Here is a 10,440-nt window from a genome sequence, read left to right as displayed (position 1 = left end):
GTAATGAGAAATATAAGAAATACAGTAACAACCATTGGCTTCTCTTTATTTTTCTCTGCATTATGATGATACCATGTTTTAACAGATAGAATTTATGGATGTAAGCAGATTATAACGGCCTGCATCTAATAATTATACCATCCCTTATATGTATTTAGTTTTATAGCGAACTGTTACGAGTTATCTGATTGTGTTATGGTTTGTTGTTGACAGCATGGAGGTGATACTAATGCACGTAATCGTATTGGAGAAACAGCTTTGCATTGGAGTGCAGTGAGGGGTCAATTGAGGTTGCTGAACTTCTGCTGCAGGTAGGGATGTCAATCGGGCTAGCCCACCGGGTTTTCGGGCTAGCCCTATCGGGTTCCGGGTTAGTTGGGTGCGGGCTAATTGGGTTGGAGATTTTTTCGGGTTGTAAATCTTCAACCCTAACCCTAAACTTTCGGGTTTCGGGCTAGCCCATCGGGCTAATCAGGTTAAAGGCGTAAAAATAAAATTATCATTTGTATTTTATTAATCCTAATAATCTAATGTATAATATATAAAATATACATAGATATTAAAGATATAAATTATATAGCAAAGCATGAAATGCAAAAATATAAGATATTCAAGATTACATAAACAAAATTATATTAAAATGAGATAGTAAAATTTAACATGTATCAATGCACTAGAATCAATCTGGATTATTACTGAATAATTAGTGGATTTGCCATGCACGTCTCATTGACAAGAAAAAAAAAATTGGTATCACTTTAAAATGAGATACTAATAATTAATTTCTAACTAATGAGATACTAATAATCAATTTCTACAAAAAAATCCATAATTAATTTCACTTTTTTTAATGAGATTGCACACACACACACACATATATATATTCTAACTAATTAATTTCACTTTTTTTAATGAGGCTACGTATATATATTTAAGCAAATACCATAGATCTAAACATAGCAGAAGTTGTAACTTGATGCATCAGTCACAATTCCGTCAGCCCACCGGGCCAGCCCATCGGGTTTTCGGGCTAGCCCTATCGGGTTCCGGGTTAGTCGGGTGCGGGCTAATCGGGCTGGAGGTTTTTTCGGGTTGCGATTTTTCAACCCTAACCCTCTAATTTTATCGGGTTATTCGGGTCGGCCCACGGGTTTCGGGTTGCATTGACATCCCTAGCTGCAGGAGGGTGCTTGTATCAGTGCAGCTGATTGTCTAGGTTATCAGGTTTGTTTTACATTCTTCTGTTACTAGTTGAAAATAATTGATCTGAGTTTTAGACGAACTATGCAAAAGATTAATTTGTTAGATCACCATCATAGTCTTGATATAGTTCCACAAATATGGCATTTTGTTGCAAAGTTATTTGGTGTTTCAGACAGGGGTCAATAGATGTCTGATGGCGACAATGACATTTTTTGCCACTATTTCTCACGAATCTTGAATCGACAAACTATATTTTGGGGTTTGTGATTGACATTTATTTTATTGCTCTGGAAGTAGATACTAAATTACCTCAATGTTCCATTTCCATTATAGACTTTCTTCGATTATACTATAGGTTTTAGGTGAGGAAGTATTAGTTTTGTATGGAAGCAAGGTTGATGTTTCAATTTTATGATCTATTGGATATGTTTTCTGGGGACCATTATCATTTATGTTGGTATTAGTAGTTTGGATTCTCTTAGATAATTATAGATATGTGCTCCCTGTTCTAGTATTTTGATTTGGTCTCCCTTTTCACTTGTGGTCAAGATATTTATCACTTGGTCATTGCAAGTTTGGCATATCTGCTACTTTTATTCTTCTTTAATGTTCTTTTCAAAAATCAATTCTATCATTTACTTCCTTATATACCTGGGCCATGTTCGTGGTGACTTTTGATAGAACACATGCATTGAGTTTTGTTGTAGTGTAAGAGAAACTTTAACACTCAGTTAAATTGTGTTGAGTGTTAAACGAAGTAAAAGTAGCTCTCCAACTGTTTGCTAAATATATGCACGAAGCAACATAAAAGAATCCAAATTTTATAGACCAAATATCTGCTTACACTGCAACTGGCAAAGGTATTTCTTTCTTTCTCTGATTTTCTTAGAAAACTTTGTATTGAAATGCAATTATTATTTTAAGTTTAAGTTCATAAGGGAACTATCCTATGTTCTGTCTTAGTTGAGGGCTTGCAGCTGCTGTCTTTGGCATGTTATTTCTCTTTCTTTCTTGTTAGACTTCTAAAGTGGCTTTAATTTGCTAAATTTAGTTTGTTAATTTCATTGATGACTGATCATGACTGTAGGGCTGCTTACAAGGGATTTCCTGATTGCATTTGCCTTCTGCTATATCTGAATGCTCATAGAACGCGACAAGATAAAGAAGGTTAGTTGGAATGCTCCACGCTACATGTATAATCGTGTTTCATATTTGTTTTTACTGTGTCAAAAATGTGTCCAGTTAGCTACTTCAGAAGCATCTGATGCGTTTTTTTTTTTTTTTTTTTTTTTTTTTTTCTAGGTTGTACCCCGCTGCACTGGGCTGCCAGTAAGGGTAAGTTATAAGCATGCAATCTCCTGGTGATGGCAAGGAAGAAAAAAGATTTGATGGTAACAGAATGTACCGGCTGTACACCTGCACAACTTGCTAACTTCTATTTCCCTGTGTTATTGTTCTTAATATGAGACAATTCAGTAGAAGTGTTGGAATAAATATCTTATTTAATGTCATAATTACTTTGGTAATTAATGGAATTAAATGATATTTTTGAATCTACATGTTGAGTAGATTAAATTGGTATATTTACTTATTTAAATCTATAAAGAATTGAATGAGTAATTAATGCCAAAAATGTGGCGACGGTTTAGGACTGAAGAGACACGATGGTTCGGACATATTTATCCAAACAGTGCGCGTGGCAGCGGTTAAGGACCGAAGAGACACGATGGTTCGAACCACATGTTTACCCAAACAATACACCTCTTCCGACAGAAGAGAACATCTCTTCAAACAAAGAAGGGTGCACCTCTTCGGATTGGAAAGTCACGTCCGTTCAAGGAAACCCCTGGAACACTATAAATAGGGCCCTCCATAATGAGATTAAATACACCAACGAATTCAGATAATCAATTTGTCATATTAGTTTAGTTTACATACTCAGTCCCGAGTATCAAGCTGTTCGACCGGATAGCGATCTCCTAGTGCTAAGGACTCGTCTATCATCCCAAAACCGTTGTATCTTGGGGGCAATTACTGTAGATCCGCAAGCACAAGAGCGGAAGTAATTTTGCCTTACGGAGAGAGAATTTATTCTCGCCTCGGTTCTGCATCTTTTCCATTTATCGTCATTCTATTTTCTACACTACCAAATAACAAGAAGAACAGTTAAAAACCATAAATTTGAGATGTATATGGTAGTATGATACATGAGATAAAGATATGAGCCATCATCTATTTTTATCTCTTTGGGTATTCTTACACACACAAGTTGTTTAACTAGTTAAAAACCAAAATGGAGAATTGAGAGCCCTGAACAACATTTCACTCACGTAGGCACATTGAAACATTTTTGATCCTCTTGCTTGCAAACAAACATGCCCAATATGGATTACTCCAAGTCAGCTCGCTTCTTGGAGCTGTAATGCATCCTCAAGTCTTTCCACTATATCTGTCATTGATGGCCGGTCTCTTCCATAATCCAGTAGACATCTTCCAGCAGTTTCCAAGAATATATTTAGGCTATCTCGTGGTGTTCTCCCAACTAGAAAGGGGTCAATACAACCAGAAAAGTGTTGAGAATAAGAAGTCAGTAAAAGCAGCAAACAATAAAAGTTAGTCAAAAGATAAAGTTAGTCAAAAGATAACCAAGGATCCCTTAATCATAGGGATCCTTATGACTTTGTATCAGCAATATTGAATATCATCTCCCATCAAACACTATAAATGGGAGAAGTGTATCAGTAGGAAATAACAAGCAATACAATAACAATCATTTGCTTCTCTTTATCTTTCTCTATGCATTATGATAATACCATGTTTTAACATGGTATCAGAGCAAGTTCAATCCTAGGAACTCAGAAACAAATCATCATCGTTCATAATCCCAAACCAAAACCTTTCTTAGCCAATTCACCAAATCAAGGCAGCCTCTGTTCTTCATTTCCTGAAAAAAAAAAAAAAAATGCCAGGAGAGATTGAAACCATAAACCAAACAGATTCAAATAACCCAAATCCAAACAGAATCCACAGAATGGGTCGAAGAGACCCAAATCCAATCAACTGCAATGAAGAAGGGATTAATAAGCACCGAAAATTAATCGGAAATTGCCGATTATTTCAGTTCCTCCCTGGATTAGATGGCAGATATGATAAACTTTGTCGGGACATTCTCAAGAAAGTTCCCGTTACCTCAGTCGAGTCGGCGTTCTCAAAAGTGAAAAGGGAGGCCGCCCGACTACAAAACTTGCAGCCGGCAACCAATCGCTCCGACATCGACGCCTCATCATCGGGAGGGGTCGGAGCCGGACTCGCCGCCACCCACCGCCCTACTCAGCGGCCTGAGGTCCAACCGCCACACACCGCCGCCGGTCCAGGCAACACACCGGAGTGGTGGGAAAACAATCACAAAATTGCCAAAGGGAAGAAAGCTTCCAAAACCATCGGCAGCGGCAAGCCCAACGCCCCTCAGCTGCGCAAGGACCGCAAGTCAGGCTCGGGCCTGCTCGGCTCCCCTAAGAAAGGCGGCCATGGCGGCAAGTTCACGTGGGCAGGCGACGGTTACTCCACGGCCGAGCTGGGCCGCTCCGACATCAACCTCGCCGGCTCCGCTGTAGAGGATTCCGGCGAGCGGAGGCACTTAAGAGGCGACGGCTCAATTTACCGGAGTATGTTTCATAGGCTCGAGATCGGCAGTATGGACCAATCGGCGAGAGACGCGGCTGCCAGCATAGATGGCCGAGAGGGCCGAGGAGGCAGCCGATCGGCGGCTGCTAGCGCCGCTGCCGGCGTTGATGGCCGAGGCAGAATCGAGAGAGGAAAGGGAGAGAAGGAGGCGTATGATTTCAGTCAAAGGGAGAAGGAGGCGCATGCATTCAGTCAAAGGGAGGAAACTTTAGGTATAGGGTTTGATGAATATCCATCAAACCCTCCCATTTTTCCCTTATCTCAATTGCAGTCCCCTATTTTCCGTAAATTACAAAAGAAACCCCATTTTTTTGAGTCTAGTCCCTCAAGTTTATGGAAATCCCAGAATGAACCCCATGTTATTAAAAACAGCCACACAGTTATGCCCAACTCAATTTTTGACCCTAAACTATGTCAAAATTCGAAAAAAACCCCTACTGCATGTCAAGTGTCAAATAAACAAGTCAGTAGAAAAACAAATTGGATTTTTGATTGTGGAGCTACAGACACTATGACTTTTGACAAATCAGATATACTTGAGTCATCAAAATCCTTTAGAACTCATGTTCAAACTGCTAATGGAGACTTAACTCAAGTAGAAGGGGCCGGAACTATAGAAATCTCCCCAACCTTGCGATTATCCAATTGTCTATATGTTCCGTCCCTATCTCATAAGTTGTTGTCAATTAGTCATGTCACTAAAGAACTCAATTGTACCATGATAATGCATCCTCACTTCTGTTTACTTCAGGATATCAGGACGGGGGAGATTATTGGGCGTGGCACTGAGCGGGATGGATTGTACTATGTGGATGAGATAGCTCAACAAGGCAAGGTGATGCTGGCTCACGGAACTGCTGACCGGGAAGCCTGGCTTTGGCACCGTCGGTTAGGGCATCCATCCATGGGGTATCTTAAGCTTTTATTTCCTAAATTAATAAAAAATGATGAGAATTTATCTTGTGAAACTTGTGTTTTAGCTAAAAGCCACCGAAAATCTTTTAAGCCTAATGACACACAAGTAAACTCCATATTTTCTCTTGTTCATTCTGATGTTTGGGGTCCTTCACCCGTGGTAGGGGGACAAGGTTTTAGATATTTTCTGTTATTTATTGATGATTGCACTAGGATGACATGGGTATATTTTTTAAAACACAAATATGAAGTTTTTGAAAAATTTACTCATTTCCATACTATGGTTCAAACTCAGTTTCAGAAAAACATCCAAACCCTTAGAACTGATAATGGAGGGGAATTTGTTAATAATTCCATGAAAATATTTTGTCAAACAAAAGGGATTATTCATCAAACTACTTGCCCCCACACTCCTGAACAAAACGGAGTTGCCGAAAGAAAAAACCGAATTTTACTTGAAATGACTCGTTCTATGATAATTGAGTCTCATGTTCCCTCCTCGTTTTGGCCCGAGGCCGTGGCAACCTCGGCTTACCTTATTAACCGTCTCCCTACTAGGACTCTTAAACTTCAAACACCATTACAGAAATTGTCTACTCTGGCCTCCATACCTCTTGCCCTTACACTTCAACCACGGGTCTTTGGGTGCTCTGTTTTCGTTCACATTCCTAAACATGAACGCACCAAATTCTCTCCTTGTGCAGTCAAGTGTGTGTTTGTAGGATATGGAGTTAATCAAAAAGGATATAGGTGTTACAATTCCAAAACCCGTCAAATCATCACCACCATGAACTGTGATTTCCTTGAAACTGAGTATTTTTACGATAACCACCTTACCAGTCAGGGGGAGAGTGAGAGTGAGATCGACTTGTTAAGTTGGTTACCAATGCCAGTCCCGGAAGCAGATCCAACAGAAAAGGTTAACCTAGCCACCGAGCTTACTTCATCCACATCTGAGCAATCCAATCCACCGCCGCCCCAAATATCTTCTTCGCCACTGATATCTGAGGTAAGAGATTCTGAACCTATTACTATGATTTCGGGTTCTACTGATCCTGTTTCTCAAGTGGTTGAAGAAGAAGAACAGGAAGTACCGGAGGAGCATACAATGGGTGCAGACAAGGGGAGATATGTGTTACCCCCTAGAAGTACTCGAGAAATTCCTCCTAAACGTTATTCACCAGAAAAGTTTGGGAAGAACTCTCGGTATTCTATTGGGGGTATCGCCAAAGGGAACCTATCCAAAACTGCCGCTGCCTATGAAGTAGCTTTGTATGACGAAGAGATCCCAAAGAATGCGGAACAGGCCTTAAAGATTCCACATTGGAGAGATGCCATGAAGAAAGAAATAAGTGCACTGAATCGAAACCATACATGGGAGAAGTGTAGACTACCAAAGGGGAAGAAAACGGTAGGATGCAAATGGGTCTTCACAATCAAAAGGAGACCGGATGGATCTATTGAGCGTTACAAGGCTCGATTGGTCGCAAAAGGATACACACAGATGTATGGGATCGACTACGAGGAGACCTTCTCACCTGTTGCAAAGATGAACACTGTCAGAGTGCTCCTCTCAATTGCTGCTAATAAGGACTGGGATCTTCATCAGTTCGATGTTACAAATGCTTTCCTTCATGGAGAGCTTGAAGAAGAGAGAGAAGTCTACATGGAGGTGCCTCAAGGTTTTTCAGGAGATTTTGGAGAGGGTGAAGTCTGCAAGTTGAAGAAAACCTTATATGGGCTCAAGCAGTCTCCCAGAGCTTGGTTTGGAAGATTCACCGCAGCCATGAAGAAGTTTGGGTACCAGCAAAGCAACTCAGATCACACTTTATTCTTAAAGAAACGAGGTGATCTGATCTTTTGTTTGGTCATTTATGTTGATGATATGATTATAACAGGGGATGACACAGAGGAGATTCAAAAGTTGAAAGAAAGCTTGTTCAAAGAGTTCGAAATGAAGGACTTAGGAAAACTAAAATACTTCCTCGGAATTGAAGTTCTCAGATCAAAGAAGGGGATCTTCATCAACCAGAAGAAGTATACTCTAGATCTCCTAGCTGAAACTGGGATGCTAGATTGCAAGCCAGCAGAAACTCCTATTATCGTAAATCATGGGCTACAAATTGTGGAAGGAGCTCAGTTAGCCGATCGAGGACAATATCAGCGTCTGGTAGGGAAACTAATCTACCTTTCCCATACTCGACCTGACATTGCTTATGCTGTTGGTGTTGTTAGTCAATTCATGCACCAACCACAGGCTGACCACATGGAAGCTGCGCTCAGAATTGTGAGATATTTGAAGAAGACTTTTGACTATGGAGTGCTGTTCAAAAAGGCTGGACACCTTGAGATACAAGCTTACACCGATGCTGACTGGGCAGGAAACCCGAATGACAGAAAGTCAACAGCTGGATACTTTGCATCTGTGGGAGGAAATCTTGTCTCATTGAGAAGCAAGAAACAAAAGGTGGTTGCTCTCTCAAGTGCAGAATCAGAATTCAGAGGGATCAAGAGTGGGTTAACTGAAGTCCTTTGGCTAAGAAGATTGTTGATGGAATTAGGCCTTCACCCAACAAAGACGTGCAAATTGTACTGCGACAACAAGGCTGCCATCAGCATATCCGAGAACCCAGTTCAACATGATAGAACTAAACATGTCGAAGTGGATAGGCACTTTATCAAGGAGAAGATTGAAGAAAAGATTGTGGAGCTCCCGTTTGTGAGGTCTGAAGATCAGCTCGCTGATATCCTAACCAAGGCTGTGGACTTCAAAAGTTTTTCAGAAGTTCTTTCCAAGTTGAGTATCGGAAATCCCGTCACTCAACTTGAGGGGGAGTGTTGAGAATAAGAAGTCAGTAAAAGCAGCAAACAATAAAAGTTAGTCAAAAGATAAAGTTAGTCAAAAGATAACCAAGGATCCCTTAATCATAGGGATCCTTATGACTTTGTATCAGCAATATTGAATATCATCTCCCATCAAACACTATAAATGGGAGAAGTGTATCAGTAGGAAATAACAAGCAATACAATAACAATCATTTGCTTCTCTTTATCTTTCTCTATGCATTATGATAATACCATGTTTTAACAAAAAGTTAGTCCTCATGCATGACTTGATCCACTGGGCTAGTCTCACTTGATCCTCGTCGAACCAGCGGTCTGATTCTTTTTCAGCAAACAGCACCTCAAACAAAATCAGACCAAATGAGTAGACAAAAGACTTTTCTGTAAACTCTTCTCCATGTATGTAGTCTGAATCCAAAAGCCCCCTGATAATTGGCGGCACCTGATTGTTTCCTGTCTTTTTGGACAAACCCCATCCAGAAACCTTGGCTGTCCAGTTGTCATCTAACCAGATGTTGTTCGACTTCAAGTCACGATGTAGCATTGTCTGCTCGTCCGTGGAATGAATGTACTTTAGACCGCGAGCTGCACCAATGCAGATTTGAAGTCTTTGCTTCCACGGAAGGGGATCTTTTGAAGCATCATGGAGATGGTCGTAGAGTGTCCCATTTGCCATGTGCTCATATATAAGAATCATGTCTGATTCCGTCTCGCAATACCCTATCAGAGAGGCAACATGATCATGAGATGTCATTTGAGTCGCTTTCTTTGTCTGCAACTCATGTGCCATGGATACTCTGGATGCGTTAGCTCTTGAGCATCTGATTGCTACAGATTTTTTACCACCATCTATATATCCTCTATATACATTGTCCAGTCCTCCATAGCCAATAATGTGACTTTTGTGAAAATTATTTGTGGCTTTCTGAATCTCCTTGAGGGAAAACTGATGGATTACCTCGCGTGGCTGTTGTTGCAGAGCTTTCGATTTTGATGGCGTTCTCGAAAAAATCCCAAATGGGTCCCACCACCATCTTTGTGTGACATTATTGTTTGAACCATTATCCTTAGCCTTCTTTTTTCCACTCTTCTGATCACTGCTTCCGTTGCTGAGATTATCTTCATTGGTAATCCTATCTGATTCTCCCGTTGGGAGACTTATGTCATCCATAGAAATAACCCCATCACTATGGTCGCTGTAAGTTCTTCCAGCATTTTCCACCTCTTCCGCCTGGCCTGTTGGATCTTCGGTCTGCTGCAATGCCAAAGCTAATTCAAGGGCCATCCCTACATCTGCCATTGAAGGCCTTCCCTGGGGTTGAGTGTGTAAGCATCTGCCTGCAATTCCAACAAATACTTTTAAACAAGCTGGTGAAATCTGCTCCATCAAGTTGTGGTCAATGAGTCGATCCACTTTCCCCTCTCGTATGCAATATCGAGCCCATCCGGCTAGGCTGTGTTGCTCCTCGTCAAGTCTCATGTTCAATGCAGGTCTTCCAGACAGAACTTCAAATAAAACCACTCCAAAAGCGTAGACATCTGATTTTCTCGTCAATTTACGAGTTAAGAAGTACTCTGGATCTAGGTATCCGTATGTGCCTTTGACGTTCGTACTGATATGGGTGAATGAATCATTTGCTGGTCCCATTTTGGACAGGCCAAAATCTGAGATCTTGGCAACCCAATTCTCATCCAGCAGAATGTTCGAGCTTTTCACATCCCTGTGTATGATCCTATGCCGTGAGTGAAGATAATATAAGCCACGTGCAGCACCAATTGAGACTTTGAGTCGAA

The 10,440-nt window shown here is 40.8% G+C and overlaps 1 protein-coding gene across 1 annotated transcript in view; it reads right to left on the bottom strand.

Annotated features, from left to right (window-relative positions):
• Positions 1-8,851: 8,851 nt before the first annotated feature.
• LOC130990992 (receptor-like protein kinase FERONIA) overlaps positions 8,852-10,440 on the bottom strand; it is a 2,133-nt gene continuing 544 nt past the window's right edge. Inside the window, exon 2 of the mRNA XM_057915198.1 lies at positions 8,852-10,428. Coding sequence (XP_057771181.1) covers positions 8,852-10,428 — 1,577 coding nt within the window. The remainder of the gene's footprint in view (positions 10,429-10,440) is intronic.

The sequence above is a fragment of the Salvia miltiorrhiza genome, chromosome 6, assembly GCF_028751815.1.
Source record: "Salvia miltiorrhiza cultivar Shanhuang (shh) chromosome 6, IMPLAD_Smil_shh, whole genome shotgun sequence".
Taxonomy (NCBI): domain Eukaryota; kingdom Viridiplantae; phylum Streptophyta; class Magnoliopsida; order Lamiales; family Lamiaceae; genus Salvia; species Salvia miltiorrhiza.
The sequence above is the reverse complement of the archived record's forward strand: the minus strand, read 5'-3'. Positions and strand labels throughout refer to the sequence as shown.